Below are 21,571 nucleotides of genomic sequence, written 5' to 3'. Positions count from 1 at the left end.
AAATCTTACACAAAAGTCAAGCCACAGTTCCAATTCTGGAGGCTTACCAAGAGGTGCTTTGAGAAACCTGCGCTCAATTCCTTGCTCTATCTGAAGCAGCGCAGATGCCAAGCAGTGGACCACATTGCTGACCGGCTGGGGAGTACTGGTACTTGTTGATGCAGCACTTGGAGCTTCAGTTTTTATCCCAACGAGTCTAGAATAAAAACCATATTAAATTACAGTTCAAGAACAACGAAACCATACTTTGAATTTAACAAAAGAGGTATTTGTACAGTTCTGCATCCACACTAGACTTTAATTTTCGCTTCATTTACATACATGGACTAGAGAAATGGACAGGTACTGCACAAGTGAGACGAGTTATCCTAGTTCTTGAGTTTGCATAATAGAGTTAATCTAGATAAATCATCTCTAGGAAAATGAGTTTCCTAAACTTCAAGAAATGTGGATGAAAAGTTTCAGCAGAATTATAAAAACTTGCAGAATATTTGCTGCATAGTCTGTTAGCTAGTTTTGACAGACTTTGTTAATAGTCACAATAATTATCTGGTGAAAGCACTTCCAGTGGTGAGATGCAGCCTTTTAGAATACTTCCATCTGCAGAATTTCAACTGCATATATCCCCAGAATTAATCATATTGTTGAAAAGAAAATAAATTAAATAAAGCCAGAAAGTAAATTCAGAATGTTAAATCAAGGTCTGCTAACTTTTATGTTCTTATCATGGGAGGATTTTTCTGAAATACTAGCTCTTCATGTAAGGGAGGGGAAAAAAGGGGAGGTTTTCACAAAACCAGCTGCCTTTGACCAAAGACTAAGCAATCATTTTGAGGTGTAGTTAATCTTCCTGAACCACAAACAGTATGTGCTAGAAGACCAACTCACACTAACAGAAATAAAACTCAATTTTTACTTGGGGTTTGTAAAAAAAAAAAACCCCAACAAAACAAAACAAAAAACCAACACCTAAAACCACCCTAATTAAGACTGTCTGGATTCTGCTTTATTCTGGTGAATGAGCAATGCTTTTGGTTGTCCCTGTTCTTTTTTTCACACTTAAAAGCCGTTCATTATATTTTGCAGTCACACACATTTCAAGAGCCTGAAAGCAAACAGAAAAAAAAAAGCTGCACAGTTATTTACATTTCACTAGTCAAACTCCAAGGTTTTAATGAGATGTCACTTGCTCCGAGGTGGATAAAAATCCTACCATCAAAAGCCAGCTGTCACATGATTTCAGAATCCCACAGTCGCTGCTTTAATATGCAAGACTTTATTAGGCTGGGCTTTATTCAGAAACTTTGACAGAGTCAGTATCAAATAGAAAAAAATGAAGCAACAAGCTTCTGCAGTTGAATTGAGAGTGGCAGTGGACTGAGTGCCCAAAGTAACTGGAGACAGATAAACTTTAGCTTCTTAATTAAAACACTGCAATATTTCTATGTTGTGGTTTTCAGGAAACAAATGCCTAAATTGTATCATGAATATAAAGAAGGATGACCCTATTCATCATATTTTTAGAAATCTTCACAACTTCTACAGTTTCTACATAGTTTGATTTACAACAAACCCCAATATAGACTAGTCTCAGGCTTGTCTCAAACCAACACACCTTTGCAGTTGCAACACTATAGGATTTGAAGTTTCCTGTCTCTTACTACATTGCAGCTTGCTCTATAGAAGCATCTGTCTTGCTGCAGAGCTCAAGGTTAATCCAGATCATGGCCTGCTGCCCTGATGGCTCTTAGTGTGTGACTCAGGAAGAAGAAGACAGGACAGTTCAAGCAGCAGTTTGTTACTGTTACTGTTTTCCCTTTTAAAAGCCCCTGCTCTTTCCACAGTGTTAGGCTGGGTTGTTTGGGGGTTGGGTGGGGTTTTGTTTGTTTGTTTTGCTTCATTTGTGGGGTTGGTTTTTTTCTTCTGGAAAGCAAAATGGAAATTGGCAGATCAAGTTTTCTCTGCATTTTAAATTATTTTAAAATCAAGTAGTATACTCCTTATTTGATAATTAATGCTCACTTTAAGCAGTGTAGTGTCTGAGTAGTAGAAGATATAAAAATTGGTGTCTGTGTCTTTTATGGTAATAGAAAAGTGTCATTTAGAAAAACATATACCAACATAGAAATCTGACATTTTACAACCCAGATCTTAAACCATTCCAAAGAACTGGAGGGTAAAAACAATAAAAACACAGCACTGCCATAAAACTCACAGGGAAAAGCCATTATTTAAACTGTAGCTCTTACCTGTCTTTCACAATAAACTTATCTTGATCATCAGTTTCCATTTCTTCAGGTTCTTCATTCACAGTTTTAATTAGACCATTTTCTTTGTTTTCATCATTCAGCAATTCATACCGCCCATGTTCTAAGGCTGCTCTCCAAGACTGTCTGTCTGCAACCTAAAGCAAACATACAAACTTGGAAGTTTCTAAAGAATCAAAGGCCATAAAGTTTTAGCACCAATTACTGCCTACACTTAATTTAATTATGCTTTCAGTAAAACCCATGGCAGCAAGAATTCTCATTGAAGTTACAGACTCAACGGCACCACCACTGTGCTCCTAGGTATTCTACAGTTCACAGGTACCTTAATAGCCCCCAATGTTCCCTGGTAGATCCTGTCTTCAATGTCCAAAAGAAAGTCTCTAAGTCTCAGTTCAAGCTGCTTCTCTGCAGATAGGTGAGATCCATCATGGGCATTCTGCATCCTGCCCCGTCCAGAAGGAGGTCTGAAGTCACTTTGAGGTTTGTCTGTAAGAACACCAAGTAAATTTGCATTAGTGGACTTTGCTCCTTAAAGTAGCTGCTGGTGCAGGGAACAAGTGTAATACAGGCCTAACAAACTGAACATGTATGTTCAGAACTCCTTTCCTGTAGGGATGGCTGTCAATACCAACACCTCCATGCTACCTAAAGCATGTGATCCAGCCAGAGTGTACTTTTAAGGGAAGACCTATGGATTGGCACAGGATTAGACTTTTTTTGGTCAACTTAGAAGTCATTCTTCTGTCTTGAAAGTCTTTGCTGAGTAGTAGATATCCAGGAACAACTCTACTATCAATGCAAAGAGGAAAAAAAAACCCATAAAACCCCCACAAACCACCCAGAAAAAGAATAAAAATCACATTTCTAATGTTTTTCATATATGATGATCCTTACTTTCCAGGAGAATTATTTAGTTCTTTCCCGCATGGACTTTAATTGCTCCAACATTTAAAACAAGCACGTGTAACTGACAATCACAAAAACTAAGAGAACAAGATATAATCCACTTAAAAACCCCTACCATTCAAGTGAACAGATAAAAGGCTAAGACAATGAAGGCACAGACTAGTCTGTGTCTGTTAAGGGGTAGTGGAGGGAGGGAGGAAAAAGCTGATGATGGGCTGTCAAACAAAGCCCTCTTCATAAAGAGGACTGAAAATTCATGTAAACACTCAAAAGCCACAAGTAAGAGCTAAAACTATACCCAGATCCTAAATTAGCACTTGCAAATCTGCATAGGCAGCAAACATTTCTGTTCACAGGATTACCTTAAATGGAGTGCAGTGATAAGGTGGTAAACATAAGAATTCAGAGGCATTTAATCAAAAATTATCATAAAGCTGTCACTAAGGGAGTACAGGTTGAATGTCTAAGATGCTCTCAATTGTGGAAACAATTCCCTGCACCTGAAAGTATGCAAATATTCTCAAAATGTATACTTGTACACACTGATGTCTGGATCTGGGAAACTTTCCTTTAAACCAAAAAGGACAAGAAAAAAAAACAAAGTATTTTTTCTTGAGCAGAACCAAAACAGCAGCAACTGTTTGATACTGAATGGACACTGGAATAAAGCCAAGTAACAGTATATACTCCATGCTCTCAAGTGGCAATTGGAAAAGGGAGAAGGGCAATCTACAGAGCAAGAGAATCACAGAGAAGTTCTTGCTTGTCCTGAACATCATTTGATTAAAGGCAATAGACCAACAGCTGGAGTCCACTGCAGTAAAGCTCCCTCCAAAGTACAGATGGCCACTTATCATGCAGAGGAGACAGAACTGATATTGAACCATTGCATCTGAATTTTCTTGATCTCTGATGAAGGTCAAAGATGCTTTCTGTTTTATTTAAATGAGTATCATTCTACAACTCTAACACAGAAGAAAAAAAAAAAATCTATGACTTAGGGGCAGAAAGCAACACCCAATATACAGATAAAAGAGCAGCAGTTAGGAAAATAAGGAAATACACACAAACGTACTGGAAAATGTTGGAAATTTTCCCACCAAAACCTACAAGCATAGTCATAAGGCCTCCAAATAAAGCTTAATTCCTACGTAGAAACTCTGTGCTGTGCTAGTTTCCACCAAAAGAAGTGACAGACCAGTTATGGATTTAGCAGGATCTGACACATTCGAGGCATGTTCTGGCATACACAGTCCAGTGAAGTCAGACTCAGCTCTGCTATGAATAATTCTCCCTTGTCCCAGTACAGGTAACTCCAAATCCTCACACTAATTTACCACAGTTAAAACAAAATGCACTTTATTAAACGTTACTCTAGGAAGTCTCTTTTTGGTAACATCCTCTACCTACCAACATGCCACAAACAAACCAGTTGCAGGCTTGTGTATGCAGAATTTTATCAGTGAGTGGCAAGTGCCAATCAATGGCAAACTACCTGGCTAGGAGAAAAAGGAAAGCACTCTAAAATTCTAGGTCTAGGATGGTTTTAGTTACAGTCCTACTTTTGAAATCCAGAAAAACAATACTGCTCTGAAGATGTGTTTCCCATCCCATAATGAACCTCTGCTGAAAGGAGGGGGGAAAAAAAGGGAAAAACAAAAAGAGACAAGTACAATCACAGAATCCACTGCACTGATGTTAACCCATGTAACAGCCAACACTGCTATGCTATGTTACTTCCTCCTACGTCCCTGCAACATGCTATCATTCCCCTGTTCACAACAGGCCAGTAAAGGCTTTTTGAATGACTCCTGTCTCCTTTCATCATACTGGAAACGAGGACATCAGAGGTCCTATACTTAAAGATATTAATCTTTATTGCCCAGTTAATCTTCGCCCAAAGCTCAAAAAACTTTCAAAAGATGATTCAATGCCAATCCCATTATCCCATTTTATTAAGATGTGAGATAGCAGAAAAAATATTTTTCTTTTTTTTTTTTTTAGCAGAAACCACCAGAAAGATTCATCAGGAAGGAGGTTAAACAAAAAAGGCTAGAAACCAAACTTGCTTCCCATAGAATGAAGAACTGGTTAAGAATAATTGTTATTTCTTAGGAGTTACATTACAATGAAAATCAGAGGTTTCCAGAATATTATATAGAAATTACAACTGCAGAAGCAAATTAAGATCAGGGACCTTCCACTTACCTGGAATATGGAATTTTTCCACAGAAAAACTGCTTAGTTGTTCATATATTCTGTTCTTCTCTTGTAAAAGAGTTTCTTTTAAGGCACTCTCCCTATGTCCTCGGGAATTGAGAGCCTCTAGGAGTTGGTCCAGTTGTTCCCGAGAATTGTAAAAGCACCAACGGTTTGGTTTATATACTGGCCTTGGCACTTCTACGACAACACTGGTGTGTGAATCTTGGTCAATATTGGAGGTAGATTCAGAGGATTTCAAAGACTCTCCAGTTTTACTGAATACCTGAGGTTCATTTGTGCAAGACTGTAGGCTATTCTGAAAGGAAGAGGTTCGAGGCAACAGCATGTCTTCGGTGAGACCCGAATAGTCCTCTTCTATAAACAACCCAGGAACGGAGGGGAAAATCCAGTAGCGCCGGTACAGACGGTCACGACCTAAAGGGGTGATATTTGTGCAGGCTGTTGCGTTCTGAATCTTTTCTAACAGTTCCTTCTCTTTCTTTTGTTGCTCCTGTTTTAAAGCTTCTTCATCTTCAGCAGTAAGAGGTTCACTCTTCTCACAAGCGGTCTCTTCTTGCCTCGTAAATTCTTTGTATCCATTTTGCCCTCTCCTTCCTAAAAGTTAAAGGAAGAACAATGATCACCGCACACTTGGAAATTCGTCCTTCAACCAAAATCTCAAGTAAAGGGTGGGTTTTGGTTCTGTCCCTTTCTGATTATTTAAACTTACCCTGTCAAGGACTATCATCTCACTCAAACACCACCAGTTTTATTAAAAATTCAAGGGATTAACCACCTTCCCTTGATAAAGAGGAAGCCATCTTGAGGGTACTCTCACTTTTCAGAACCTAGACACAGTGTCACTTACTGACATGGTCATATTTAACACCATAAAACTCCCACATTTTAAGAAAAGTATGCTATAAAGCTCTAGCCATTTCATTACTGAATAGAAGCTATGTTTTAGACTTAATTTATCATTTATCACACTCAAAATGAGTTACTTAATCTCCCCAGAGACCTTAAACAAAACCAGAATCCCTACAAAGCTTTTCTTGCAAACTCAGTTACGTTCATTTATACTTTTCTTTAATAAAAAAAAAAAAACAAAGAAAAAGAAATATGCTACTATTTTTCCCCTCAACTTGGACCAGCTGAAAATAGTTGTTTACCAAACATCCTAGTTTATCAAAGAATAGGTCCTGATAGTCCTCTAGAACAGTGAAAGACGCTGTCAGCACTCAATTTCTACCAACTTTCAGTGTGACCTTCTGTTTCTCCAATTGTATGAATGAAGTAACACTGGTTTGCCCTCCAGTCTCAAACACAGGCACTCAAGGAACTTGAAATTCTGTTTAAGACCTCATATTTTCACCATCATGAAGCTGTAGCAAACACGCAAACTGTTATTACTGAACAACTCGCAATTTCTCTCCCAGGTACTGCTAGAAACGTGACCTCAAAGCTTTCATGGGAGAGAGACAGAGATGAGCTGGAAGCCCAGACCCATCAGCAATTCATCCTCCTGTGGTTGTGTCTATGTTTAGTTACAAGTACCAAACCGTGCCATTTACTGCACCACAGCTCCTACTGGCACACTGCTGAGGAATTTAAATCTGGGGATACATCTGGTTGCATTATTGTCCAGACAGCAGGCTGCTCCATTACTGAAGGCAAACTAAACAAAACCACTTGATACAACATCATCTTTTAATAATACCTGTTGTTTTTGCAGCTTCCCAGCAGAGTCAAAACCACGCCCATGCCCTGTTAAATGAGACTCCTACAACTCACCCATTGTCAGTGCACTACTCCTAATTGTAAAATAGCTTGTCAGGCAGCAGCCAGGGGTGTTTTAGACAACAGAGGAATCCAAACAGCAAGTATTGAAGACAAGAAGACACAGAAGAGAGAAAGAATGTACAGATGACCAGTAGAACTACATCAGGCCAGCTCAAGGCACTTCATAGCTCATTATGATCATACTTGGGTGTTTTGGTTGGGTTTTTTTTTTTAACCTTCTTATTTTCCATTAAGAATTTACAGGGACGATTGATAGCTTATGAAGATATACGGTAAAACCAGAGCACTTCCCAGAGGTAGGGGGGTGTGTGTGTGTGTGTGTGTGTGTCTACATCTCATAAATGAAAATACACCATTACCTCTGCCTCGTTTTTTGTTTGGTCCCAGCTCTTCTTCATCCTCTGTCACTATGTCCATGTCTTGCTCTTTACGTTCAGCTTCTTTACTCTCTGTACTAGTATCAAGGTCTTCCCGTTCCTCCTCCCTGACGCAACACAACAAGCAAAAGGTGACTAACCAACCAACCAACCACAGGTCAAAAGCCAAATGGGATGAAAAATCCCAACAAACCCAGTGACAGCATATGGCATCTTCAACACAAAGAGTATTTTCTTTTCAGAAGTACTTAAGCTAGCCAAAGACCTGCAATACTTTTCAACAGTAAAGTTTAAGCGACAGAACATACTAAAACTCAGAAGAAATCCACTGAACTGTGAACGGGAACTTCCGTATTAAAGACTTAACACCTACCCTTGGGAATTCAGGCTGTCATTTGAAAAGCATTATTATAATCAGATGCTTTTTGGAGACATCTTAGTGTAGTTCTGCTGGCCTGAATGATTTTTTTTCATGACTAAAAAAGTGTTTCCTCATCAAAGTGTATACTGTTTTATAAAATGTTTATTACACATTTTTCCCCTCCTACATGCTATCATTACAGGGTAACTTTTTTTTTCCAAATTACAGCTTAAAAAAAAACATATGATAAATCTGTCTTGGGCCCATGCTCACCTTTTCCAAGCAGACTTATTTAACTAACTCCCTTCCTCAAGCAGGTAAAGATATAGTGTTGTATATACACTGCTTTTATTTTTCTGGACTCCTATACAGCTGCATGTGCATGAATCTTACCACCTGAAACCATACAGTTTTATTAATAGAACAAAAAGCCTTGGTCTTATGGAAATCACTTGGGATAGCACAGCATTTTTTTTTAAAGAAGTGCTATTTAAATTTGTTCATAAACTGTTTTCTGAGGACAGTATTATTTAAGTCAGATCAGACCAATTCCTCAAGTTAGAAAATTAACTACAATGAAGATATTCATAGATATGAAATCAATGAAAGACAAAGTAACGTTAAAAAATAATTAGATTATGCAGGTTACTCTTGTCAGTAGGTAAAACTGGCAAGCTTTCAATAAAACTATGAGCATAATAAGAGATCTGAAAAAAATAATGTTCATAAAGGAACAAAAATAAAATCAACATTAAGGGCTACATGGTAAAATTAAAAATGTAACTTTATATATGACCAAGTCACTGAAAACTACACAGGTAAGATCTGGCCATCTAAAATGGTGAGAAGTGCTACACCATATGTATCACAGTAATACCATGTATCATACCCAACAGATACTTCTACAGCAGGATTTCTTTGCTCCTCTTCCTTCAGCTTCTCTTGTTTCTCTTTCATTTTTAACTCTTGTTCTTTTAACCTGTCTTCTTTCCTCTTGCGTATCCTAATAGTGGGAAGAATATAGAAAAAATAATCCATTGTATGACCTGGCCACATTCTTTCTGTTATACTCCAGGATCATCTAAAAATACTAGTAACATGGGAAAGCACAATAAAGTTTCACTCCTGTCTAGGATCTCAAGAAACCAGCGTAAGCCACAACACACTACTACTGTTTCTCATATGCCTTTTACAATTGAGGAATTAAGCTAGTTTGTGGCAACAAAATTTAGCTTTCCATATTCTAGCTTTACCTTGCTGCTGCTGCCTCTCGCTCCTTGCGATGCTGTTCTGCCTTTAGTTCCCTGAACTCCTGTTTTGCCTGCCTTAACACGTCAACGGAGTCCTCAATGAAATCTCGAGTGGAGACGAGAGTCAGGAGCTTCCCACAGAGGGCGTGAAGGATCTTCATCTTTTCTCCTAATAAAATGCAGACTGATGTTAGTATTTCGTTATGTAACTGATGAATAAGCCTCACTCTTACACTCTCCAGACTGAAGACTAGTTTTCACTCAAGAAAAAGTGAACAGTCAAAGATCTGTAGTGCATCAGCTGCACTTGCAAAGAGGCCTTTCTCGAAATACCTGCTTTGCTCGGAGATGCAAGCCTTTGTTTTTAATTGAATAGCTTTTAGACCTGAAAGAAAAACTAAAATGCAGTATTATTTTAAAAGTTAAGATAAAGGAACAGTATACAGTGATTTTTTTTTCTTCCATTCCCAAGTAACAAAAGACCCAAACCAGAACAGCAATAAAAAGCAGGGGCCGAATTAAACGCTTGTCCTGGAGAGCCCCACTTCTGCAAGTAAAACTAATTTTTAATATTTTTTTTTTTTAAGGGGATTTAAAAAAAGCTATGTAGAGGTAGTGAGACTGCCTAGTTCTGCAGTCTCTCATCTGGTGGAACCTGCTTTCAGGTGCCAGAGCACAGGGGGCGGGTGTTTGTCCAGGTGACCTCCAGAGGTCCTTCCCCACCTCAGTTATTCTACAGTACAGTAAAATTTAATCATTATTGATCTGAGGCAGTTACAACACAAATCACTTGGTAAGCAATCTAATAATCTCTAACACTTATTGTCTTTTATTACCTGGCAACAAATCATACACTGAGGTACTTGAAAGTTTCTTCAAAAGACCAGGATTACTCAATCTCAGCTCCATGCAAGCATCATCAGTAGCATCAAACCCTCCTCGTTTCTGGTAGCGGTATTTTGCATTGGCTGATGTTACATCAGCACCTGATGCCAGAATGTGAAGTCTGAGAATCTCAGACAGAGTGCAGCTATCAAGATCCAAATTTTTCAAATTGCAGCCTACAGTTAAGAAGAATAAACAGTTATTTTATACAGACATTTAAACGTATACAAATATTAAAAAAGTGTGCTTTAAAATACACATGAAAATAAGTAACAAAACAAGAAGTGAAACCCACACATACCCTGATGTAACTGGGGCCATGCAGCTGCCAAAGTTGCAACTGCAGACAGTGCAGATTTTGTGGGGTCTGCATCTTCATCCAAAGCCTCTGTTAAATCTTTAAGGAAATAAACACTTTATTCTAGTGCAAATTAAAACGTGTACTGTGGAGGGGAGGAAAGCAAGCCATTTTTTAAAGGTGCAAAGCAAAACCAGGGCCAATATTTACAAAAGCATCAATGTATTCACAACTCCAACATCCAAATTAACGTTTACATTATCTTTAAATGCAACTAAAGATCCAACTACAAGCTAAGGACATGCACCACATGCTATATGCCCTTCTCCTTACATATAAGCTGTTAAAAGCAACCACAATGCACAAAGCATGCACAATGGCAACATAAAAGGCAGAAAAAAGCCCAAATCCATAAACACATGAAAACAAAAATAAACAACAACACAAGAACACCTGTATTCTGTTCCCTCCAACAAGCTGTTACTTCCTGTCATCATTTTGTTCTTAAAACAGACCATCCAAACCAATCAGACATTTTGATTCTGGTTATCACCATACACTACATACTTTTAATCTGCAGCTGCTCTGCACAAACACAATTACTAAGGCATTACAAAAACCCCCAATATTTCATCAAAACAAGCATCTGCACCTGAGGAGCATCACACTTCAGCAAACTGGCCAGGACAGCAGGACAGTGAAATGGGGGAAAACAGCAAGATTCCCATTTCCTTGACAAGCTTCCTTAGCTCTTACAGACATTTCTCCAGAGGGTTGGCAGAATTTTTTCACTTTATTCAAGTCCAAATTATTAAGCAGTTACAAAGTCACCAAGTCAACAGAAAGCCACAAATCCAAAACTAAGATTACATAAAAAGCAAATCCACAACTGAGCCCTGTATGATGACTGAGGTTGCTTTAAAACTGTCACTCAGACACTGTAAATTAACCTCTGCACCTTCCCTCTCACTGTATCTGTGTAACAGGGTTTGAGAAAGTACTGTCCACACCAAAACTCCACACCCATGGCGTTTTCTGTTGCAGAAACACTGCCTATACACAATTTAAGTGAGCAAACATGCTGACCAGTACTAATTTGGCTAGTCATGATCACAAAGCCAGGAAAATGCATTTCTTTTACAGGAAAGATGATGTCTAAATGAGTGACAAGAAATGAAAGTTCAAATGCAAATGAAAGAGAACCGATTAGGTACCCAGATCACAGCTCTGCTCAACTAGAAACAGAGTGTCAGATTTTTGCAGTTGCCAGCCCCATATAATCAAATTAAGATATAAAAGTTATATTCTTTTTCTGATCGGTCCTATGAATAATTAAAAAAAGAAAATCTAATCAATTATTCTATGACTACCTGATAACTGAATCCTTGTTTTTATTGCCCAAGCAATGCTCTCAGTAATTAAAAGATACAGTTTAATTGTTAAATTCAACAGTAATTAAAACACAGGCCAGATTTGTTAACACTAGCAAATCTGTGACTTTATTCAATTACCAAGAGCAGCCTCTATTGCTGAAGGTATTGCCTATGTTTTATTTAAGGCCATTTTCTAGACTGGGCCTAAATCTTAAGCATAAGAATATAGATAAGTCTTCAAGGGAGGAATTGAAGGAACCCTCACATCTGCCTTACTAGGGAACCACAGGATTCACTTGACATCAAGCAAGGACTGCTCTTACATTCCTATATACCTCTAATGAAATAAAGATTAGAGGGAAGGATCAAAGCTTCTTCAACTAGTCACCAAATTTGGCCCTCCATAAACACAGGACGACATAAATCTCTAACAAAGCCTGCACTCCTCCTGATAGGTGTTTAGCATACACCACATGCCTCTGAAAACATGGGCAGAGTGACTGTGAGATGCTTTAGACAGACATGTTAGTATCTAGAAGTTGTGGATGTATACTTCTGAGTCTTGAAGTACAATGAATATTGAATTCTCCATTATCATTGTGCCAGGGAGCTTTAGCTTTTAATCTAGTTAGATCAAGCTGTTTGGGTTTGTTTTGGTTTCTTTTTAAATTAAATATATATAATTTAATTGCTAGAGATAAAGATCTTTGACAAGATTTAGGAAAATGCTTTGTTTCCTGACCCTCAGGAGAAACTTGTAACAGTGCCTAAGGAAGAGGAGGAAGGTGAAGACAAGCTTTTCCTTACCTCCAAAGCATACGCAGTGCTGTTAAAAGTTGCTTGGCTGGATACAATCGTAGGAACAATGAGCTTGTTTTTTCTCTATTTCCCCCCCGTCCCCACCATCACATGCCCAGTTTAAAGCTTCAATTTCAGATAAAAGAGAAAAAACAAGTCCATTTGCATACAATATCCATGCATAATAAAAGGTTAAATACAGGAATGCCATAAATCATGCAGTTTAAAACTTAATTCCAGTGAAATTTCAGTTTTTCAGCAGTAAAATTAAGGATCTGACCTTTGGTCTCAGCATCAGCTATTTGATCTTTGGCCACTTCCTCTTCCTCTTCGGCCATTGCCTGAAAGATGGCAGTCAGGAAGAAAAACAGCAATTCACATAGTGGGCCTTCAGTGTCATTTCCTACAAGAGCTTCCTCTAAAACTTCTGTGAATAAAGTTTAAGAAGCGTCACTTTTGCCGCAAGGTTGGAAAATGATTATGTACTGAAGAATTAAAACATTTTTTTTTCCCCTTCAGGTATGGTAATCAAATTACTTTCCATAATTTACTGCAAATATTCCTAAAGTGATGCTGCCCAAGAGTGCTGCCCAAACAATGTTATTTTCTTAACACAGAACAGCAAGAGTAAAGTACAACACGATAATAATTAGATTAACAGCTTCCACATCATCATTAATTTTTATTTTATCAACACTACAGAAGTTGACTATGAAGAGAAAATTGGACTGATTTGCACATGTAAGCACTGACATACAAAAGCTGCACAGAAAATTTTCTAGCATTGGTAATTTGTGTGCACTGGTATTATGCTCAGTAGAAGGGACACCACAAAATCAGGGCACCTTGCCACATAAACGACAACTTGCCTAAAGTCACTCCTTCAGGAAATTCATCTTGAAGATCAAAAAGTTCCCCAAAAGCATATAAAAACTCCAAAACCATCAGAGCATCACCAAAGATCTCAGGAGGAAGTCTCGTCTTCACTGGCATTGGAACGGGAAGTTCCTGCAATCCAAATGGGACAACTTAATATTGTATTTGGTTTCTGCAGCTTGCACAAGTGATTAAAACCAATCAGTGTATGATTTTAATAACAGATCTGTTTGGTTTCTCTACATTTGACTAAAAATAGCTGCGCAAGACAATTATCACAGCAACATCTGCAGTAGCACTAACTTCAAAAACCAAAGAGCATGCAACTTGAACAGAAAATCCTCTGAGATAAAAGTTTATTCATGTTCATTAAGCTGAATGATTTTGTATCTTTGTTTGAAGGAACCCAAACCAAATACAAGTTAACAACACTGGCTGTCAAGATTTTTTCTTTTAACCTGCATTATTTCACAAGAGTGTTGAATTTAATATTGTTGGAACTGTTCAGACAAGCAAAACCAAATATATTCTTAAATGTTTACTCATCATTACAAAGACAAGCAAACAAAACCCCAAAACATTCACATAAAAACACACCCATCTAATACTAGGCTGTGGAAGATCATGCCTAATGACTGAGCAGTCTGGTATTTGTTTTGTGTTCCTACAGCAGTTATGGTAGCTGATGACATTTTAAAGGGAGCTGGTGAAATCATAAAACAAGCCCACTTGGTGGAGAGACACCACCTCCAAATCACCCATGACAGTGTCTAACACTGACTTTGACTTTCAAATTAATATATTGATATAACTCTTCAAGGCTTGTCTTCACTTAATGTTTCTCAGCAGAGTCAAACAATTTCCAGAAAGAGGGCTCCTCTCCAGAAAAGTGGTAGGTCACAAATATTTCTAAGAAGAATGCTGAATCCTATATGCTTTGAAAGCTACATAGTAAGGTATTTCATACATCTCAGAAGGGAATTTTTTAAAAAGCTGTGGGTAGATCATTCTTCTTGCTTCCTCATCTAAACTCCGCTTTATTCATATTCTGGTCAATTTCCACTGTAATGATAGTACTTTCCCAGCCCTCACATTTCGTTTTCCAATTGAAACCAGCAGCACTGTTTTAAATAGTTTTGACAATTTTCTTCCCTTTCTTCAGTTTCTTCTTTTCTACACACAGCTTGCTTTTCACTCTTATCATTAAGGGGTTATACAGCTCTCCTCACAAATACATTCAATTCTCATATTCCTCCCAACCAGTGCTACCACTTCAGTTAATTTAACACACTGTATCTACTTGTCCTCCTTGTGTTGCCTGTATATCTCACACTCTCGTCCTCCTGTTTCTGAGGATTTTGCCTCCTTTTGCTATCTCCTGCCAAAATTAATCCTAACAGAATATATAGAAGTGTATAATACTAGACAATCTTCCATCATGTACAGCCACATTATATTATTGTTTAAAACATTAAGTTGGGAGGTAAATCCTTGTTACTTTCTGTAAGTTCCCTGGAAGATGCTCATTAAGCATGAATACTGCTAGAATTTAAAGCAAAAGAATGCCACAGGGAAATATTGCATGACTAAGTCACAAGCCCTTGCATTCAGATCAGATCTAGATCTACCTCTGCATTAAGGAATCTAGCTTGGGGACCCTGAAAAGTACAAGCTCAAGCTACTCCAAATTCCATCGTACCTTAAGATCATCACACTCCATATCTTCTCTAGGTTTACTCCACTGTTTCAGGTATTCCACATATTTTCTTTTTTCTTCACGCAGCTTCTCTCTTTCCTGAAAGACAGTGTCACAATTGTACATAAAACGTGGTCAGACTGTGACAGTTTCTAGAACTGAACCACTTACAATTTCAGTCACACTGAAAAATAAAACTAAACCATATTTAATTAAAAATATATTTTTATACAAGAATATATTGGCAAAATATTGACTTCTACACAGTGGTGATACTTTGTCAGATTAAGCAGGGGGTTTCCTCGGGGGTTTGTTTGGCTTTTAAGTGGAAGTAGCTGAGGAAAAACACATCTAAAGAGAAGAGTATTTATGAGAGTTGACACACAAAAGATAGACCATCAAAATAGATAGGCTGTGGTAACATGCAGTGGAATAAGTAGTTTCTTCATATTCAAAGTGACAAAAAGTTATTTAGCAATTTCCATCCAAAGAAAAACCACAAGGAAACCCACAACTATTTAATGTACTGATGCAGTACTGTGTCTTTATAAAACTTAAATAGAAGACAACCATCAAATCAATACCATCATGCATTATTTGTACGAAAACCCACCAAACCACCACACTACTTCAGGAGTAAATTCAAAGTGAACTTAAATTATAATATAGACCATGTTATCCTGAAAGCCAAGCCCATAATCATTTAACTGCCTGTTCTTCTAAAGTGCATTTCTATAATCTAAAACAGTTAATGGAAACTAACTTGAATCAGATAGCAACTAAGAAATGAGTAAACTTGAAAGCCATTGTACTGGCTCTATATGAAAGATATACTGCAAATGCATTACTTTTTCCTTTTCTATTTTGAGTCTCTCTTTCTCTTCTTTCTTCTTCATCCTTTCTTCTTCCACAATCTTCTTTAATTCTTCCCTCTTTTTTTCCTTATCTTCTTTCTCCTTTTTCTTTGCTTCTATAGCATTTGCTTTCTCTCGTTTTAATTTAGCTTTTTCAAAAGCTATGAAGGCAAAGAGAAGCTAAAGTTATTTTTTTCTTTTGTAAAACATTCATTTTCTTTAACTGTGCTAAACACACTGATTTTTTTTATATATTACCAAATGAAAACTATATTGTTACGAAGACTGAATTATTTCTATGCCAACCAGAAATTCAGTCACTTGAAAGATCTTTAGAGAATCTCAATTATAAGCCTAATTATTATACATGCTTTACAAGGTTGTCACCAATGTAATAAAGTCAAATTTCTTCGGGTTTATGACTATACAGAAGTTTATTACTTGTTTATTGGTTTCTATCAAGTGACATATAAGGATGAGAACCAATTCCAACTGCATACAATTACAGCTATTTAGTAATGACTGCTTAATAAAAAGGTGTCACAACTAGGTCTGGCATATCTCCATGAAACATTTGTGATAGTAAAAGCCTTTAAATAAGTGATTTTTAAATATTTAACCATTACTTAGTTACTGAAAAGTCAATACTCTTGAAACCTACTTATGATTTCTGTGGCATCTGTACAAGTTTTAGTTCTGTTATACAGTTTAAGTTGAACTTTAATTGGTAATAAATGTTATTGCCTGAGGAGATCCAGATTTCTCTTAAGCTGTCATCAGAACAAATTTCTACTGTCTGTGGACAGGCAGTATCTGACACCCCACACATAGGCTAACAAATAAAAGGGGGTCAGAGGCTTACCATTGTTACAGAACAAACAAGAAAGCTAGAATCACACATGAAGAAAATGACAGACACCCTGTCTTCATTGCCAAGTGGATGGCACTCAAAGATTTTGATTACATTTTCCCATAAAATTCTGAAAATGGGCTAATTACTTTAGAGACAGCTACTACACACTGCTGTCAGCAGTAGCTCTCACCCAGTAGAAGCACTGAAGCTGATCTTCTACAATCTTCTACATACCAAGAAGGTTTATTTTTCAAGGTACTTGGTGGTATTTTGCTACCTTTTTGCATCATTAGTAATGTACTATAGCAGCTCTTAGTAGCATTCATAAAGTCTCTTATATTTGCCATTCCAACTAAACATTATTATATTATTTACCAGTCAAATATTTAAATTAATATTCAGTTATATCTGAAAGGCTACTTTGAAGCTTATTATGTGGATGGGATCAGACTTGTCAGACAACCAGTATAACATGTTGCCAGGTTCAAATTAAAGAATTGCATCTTTTTAAAAAGCAAAAAAATATAATCCCCAGCAAACAAGTAAGTTTATAATCATGGGTCAACAACGATCACACAGAACAAGTGTGACACCACAGGGTTGGGTTTTATTATTATTATTACTTTATTATTATTACTTCTTTGTTGAGGACAAAACGATGAAGAGTGCAAAGAACAAAAAGCATTTGCAAAGTCTGAGTATCAACATGCTGTGACAGCTTTCTACTGAAGTGGCAGAAAACAGAAAAAATATGAATATGTTTGTCTCCATGTTATACAACTTATTTTCAAGATTGACTGCTCTTTCATTGTTTGAAGCTATCTGTTTCAAAGGCATTGGGTTTTAGGGTGCATGGGATAACACAAAGATAAAATTAAGCCAGAATGTGTCTTTATTAGCCTTCCAGAAGCTGTAGTTAATGCCACACAAAAAAGGAAGCAGCCGTGATGTTAATCTGTAATTATTCCCATCATGTAAAAAATAGATACTAGTTTTGCAAAGATGTGGACACACAAGTTCCTGTTAAACCCACCTATGAAGAAAAGGCCCTGAGCAGCCTCAACTTTGCAATTCTTTAAGCAGGTGTTGGACTAGGCAATTTCCAGGCATCCCTGACATCCTAAACCATTCTATGATAATGGAAAGGGGAGGTAGAAACCAGAAGTTCATTGAAATATTTCCACAGATGAAAGCCTTTCCTTAGGAAGGACATCAGTGCTTACATCCAAACATCTCCTTGTCTGAGCTTTGTCTCACCAAGAAGACACACCAGTTTACCTAGTTAAACCTATACCAAGGTATGCAGGTCATCCCCTCACTTCATTTGAAATCAATTTTAAATGGATCAGAAACAGGTCAAAACTAAGCCAAACTAACTAAATGAGTCTGAAATAAAAGTCAATCCTACGTGACTTGTGCTGTTTTAATTAAAAAAAAGTAAACATACTGTAAGTGATCTTGCAGAACACTTAGACATACCTTAAATATCTATGCACAGACATTTGCAGAAAGTGAAGATTTCCTTAAAGATTACTTCTTTCAAATTGTGAGGCAGTTCTGTATTTAAGATTTTTACTCATAAACCAGATTGATTTCTGTTAACTGTGCAGCCTGATTTGTGTTAAACCTTCAGGTTTTGATATACCTCCAGCTGGTAAAACCTACACGTGACTTCAGAGTCCAAAATATCTGCAAAAATTTATTTTGCTCTGTATTTATCCGAGATAGCAATCACCACAGCTGGGCCACAAGCTTCCTACACTTCCCCAGTTTAGTAAAATAAAAATTAATAACTCAGGAAACAACTATTCCAACCACTAAAAGGAGCATTTTGCAATAGTGCTGTGGCAGTGCAATCATATTACATTTTCTCTTCAAAAGGTACAACCCCAAAAATACTTTAATTATGGTCTGCTCTTAGACCTGCAAAAACAGGTTCTACTAGTCATAGGACTAAACCTCAACTTACCCATGGCTTGCATATCTTCTTTTTGCTTCTGGAACTTTGTCTTTTCCCTTGCTACTTTACTTTTTCTTCCTTGGGTATTTGGTTTCGCAGTAATCTCGTCCTCCTGATAAGACAGTTCAGAGGGGGAGTAGAGAAAAAGAACATAACATCTACAGCAAAAATGACCAGCAACAGGTATTCCCAATTTTTCAACAGTTCTAAAACAAGAATAAAAGAGGCTATAAGAGTTTCCCACAAACATACTAAGTACTCAGAGCTCCTGCCTAATAGCTGGGGGGAAGAGAGAGGAAAGAAAGTCCCAAAACCTTTTCTTCCAGTTTGGTTGTTTTCTTTTTTAAATAAAGTAGTTTAAGAGCACTGAACTTTGCTGTGTCTAAATACAGACAAATGACATAACTGTATCCAAGGACAAGTAACATAATTGTATTTAGGAGTACAACTTAAAGTTTTCTAGCAAATTATTTATTAAACATTTCCAGAAGGGACAAGTACTCTATGGGCCTTCACACCACACTGAAAAGCTAGTTTCTTGGTGGGATCACAGAAATAAGATAAAAATGAGAAGATAACAGAGTATGGTCCCTTTTGCCATCTTAACTATGAAGAGATCCATTTCAATAGCAGTTACGTAATATATCCCAACTTATCAAAGCATGCCAACCTTGCATTCCAACTGATCTGAAAGTTCAGAGAAGATGGGAGAACTTCAAAGAATACACAATTATGTCTTCATCTGGAATTAAAAATGTTAATACTTACAAGACTACTAGACATTTTTTTTGGAGGTCTCCCTCGCCTCCTGCTTGCAGGACTGAAGATAAATGTGGGTGGGTCATCCGGAAAGAAGTAGGAGAAGTTTTGTTCAGCTAGATTGTATTTTGCAATTGAAGTTGCCTTAATAAGAAAGATGAAAATTCATTGTGAAATTCTTACCTTGTCATAAATCTAAATTTAAATGAATCAGTAATTCACAAAAAAAAAGACAAAGTCACTAGATTCACAACTAGTTAGCTTAGGATAAGAAATAAAACACTGAAATGGTGTAACTGTAGTGTTAGTCCATCAAGTGAATAATAAAGCAAGAAGCACAGATCTGAAAATAGAATGTGGTCTCATTTAGTGGAAACAGTCTTCCTAGTAAGTTACTGAAATGCATCAAGAATGACTTTTGACAGAGTAAGCCAGAAAATTAATTTACTGAAGAACCACATAATTCTCTATCGTACATAAAAATTTCTGGAGGAGGAAAAAAAATTTATTACTTCTTTCACTCCAAATCAGAGATGTTCACACAACTGCCAAAATGCAAGGCAATCAGCAAGGGAACAAGGAGACTCCAAACAAAGCCCCAACAAAGAGAAGACGACAAACACACACATATACAGCATATACCAATTTTCCTGAGGCACCAGAAAGCACTCCTAACAGATCACTAGACACAGCACACTGTACCACATCAAGGACAACTTGATTGCTAACAAGGCCAAGGCAGGAGTTGGTTTATCCCTTTCAGTTCTATTTTCTCATATTTCCATTTCTTTAAGGCAGACAGACTTTAAAGTTACAAAAACTTATTCAGAAATTAGTTGGGGTTTATTTTCCGTAACTTTCAGAGGCAAGACTCATTGGGGCTCTCATCCCTCAGAGCTTTCCTGTGCAGAACGAGCAGTTACGCAGCTGCATGAGGATTCTTCTTAAGCATATACAAAAAAAATGCAAGATAATCAACAAACATGCTACTTTCTAAAAACAGGATGAAGATAAGAAGGATTTCAGGGTCAGGGCTGCAATATGCAGTGAAAGAGTCCAGGATCTCATGCAGCACAGCAAGCAAAGCAAAGCAAATTACTGTCTCATTGGTAAGTGTGGGAAAAGCTGCTCAATTCCGTGAGCACAAGGAAACAGAAATTGTCAGAGTGCTCCTGCACAGATTAAGATGTGAGCTTTAGTCTGAATTTGGACTATGTATCACACCATATATCTCTCCACATAAAGCAACAAAAATACGCATCTTAACATCTTCAACATCTAAGGCCTCATCAAAAGCCCATTCCAGCCACCTGGATTTTCCAGTACTTCTCTCTTACTGAAGAGCTGGAGACTGAAGTCAGTCTATAACAGAATACTGTCCAGCTAAAAGGACTGCAGCAGAATAATGTTACTTTACTTCATCAAAATGGAAATAATTTTATTATTTAGAAATACCACCATACTTTGAAGAATGAAAACAATTACATGTTAGACTAATCAAAATACATTATGTTTTAATAAATAAGATTTGTCTAGGTAAAAGCTCTCAATTTTTATTTTGGGGGCTTTTCCAAACAAGTTGCTGAAGAAGAAATCAGAGAATTCTGCTTCATGTACAAAGAGCATGCCAGTTTGCTTCAAAGAAAAAAGTTAAAAACTTGTTTTTACAGAATAAGTTCCAAAATAAATGGATGAATAAAGCAAAAAATCAACACAAACTCTATCCTAGCCAAAACCAGGGCAACTTACAAAGCTAAACTTGCAGTTTAAAAAAGCAGCTCTAAGCAGCTAGCAGAGAAGATCCCCCAAAATTATTCCTTCTTGTTTACCTTAGTTTTAATGACTCCATCATGTGGTTCACAGTGTTGTTTCAGAAAAAGTTTAAGTTTATCGCGAGAAAAGAGATGTTTCCTCCGGCTGTATCAGGAAAGAAAGGCAACATTATCAACTAACATCTTTAATTATTGTTTAAGTACAGCTGACAAAATGTGCAAGAACACATCTAACAGATCTTGATCTACCTTCTTCCTCATTTTCTTAATTATAAATT

General features: G+C 37.1%; 1 protein-coding gene across 1 annotated transcript in view; it reads right to left on the bottom strand.

Annotated features, from left to right (window-relative positions):
* Nucleotides 1–21,571, bottom strand: part of BAZ1A (bromodomain adjacent to zinc finger domain 1A) — a 61,535-nt gene that overhangs the window by 14,756 nt on the left and 25,208 nt on the right. The window contains exons 5-20 of the mRNA XM_084263582.1: nt 21,351–21,438; nt 19,531–19,665; nt 18,772–18,874; nt 15,944–16,110; nt 15,099–15,194; nt 13,393–13,531; nt 12,804–12,950; nt 10,356–10,451; nt 10,006–10,230; nt 9,173–9,338; nt 8,809–8,922; nt 7,541–7,665; nt 5,385–5,993; nt 2,593–2,756; nt 2,250–2,404; nt 48–196 (exon numbers count right to left, since the gene is read on the bottom strand). Coding sequence (XP_084119708.1) covers nt 48–196; nt 2,250–2,404; nt 2,593–2,756; nt 5,385–5,993; nt 7,541–7,665; nt 8,809–8,922; nt 9,173–9,338; nt 10,006–10,230; nt 10,356–10,451; nt 12,804–12,950; nt 13,393–13,531; nt 15,099–15,194; nt 15,944–16,110; nt 18,772–18,874; nt 19,531–19,665; nt 21,351–21,438 — 2,678 coding nt within the window. The remainder of the gene's footprint in view (nt 1–47; nt 197–2,249; nt 2,405–2,592; nt 2,757–5,384; nt 5,994–7,540; nt 7,666–8,808; nt 8,923–9,172; nt 9,339–10,005; nt 10,231–10,355; nt 10,452–12,803; nt 12,951–13,392; nt 13,532–15,098; nt 15,195–15,943; nt 16,111–18,771; nt 18,875–19,530; nt 19,666–21,350; nt 21,439–21,571) is intronic.

The sequence above is a fragment of the Gallinula chloropus genome (genome assembly GCF_964237585.1).
Source record: "Gallinula chloropus genome assembly, chromosome: 4".
NCBI classification, from domain to species: Eukaryota; Metazoa; Chordata; class Aves; order Gruiformes; family Rallidae; genus Gallinula; species Gallinula chloropus.
The sequence above is the reverse complement of the archived record's forward strand: the minus strand, read 5'-3'. Positions and strand labels throughout refer to the sequence as shown.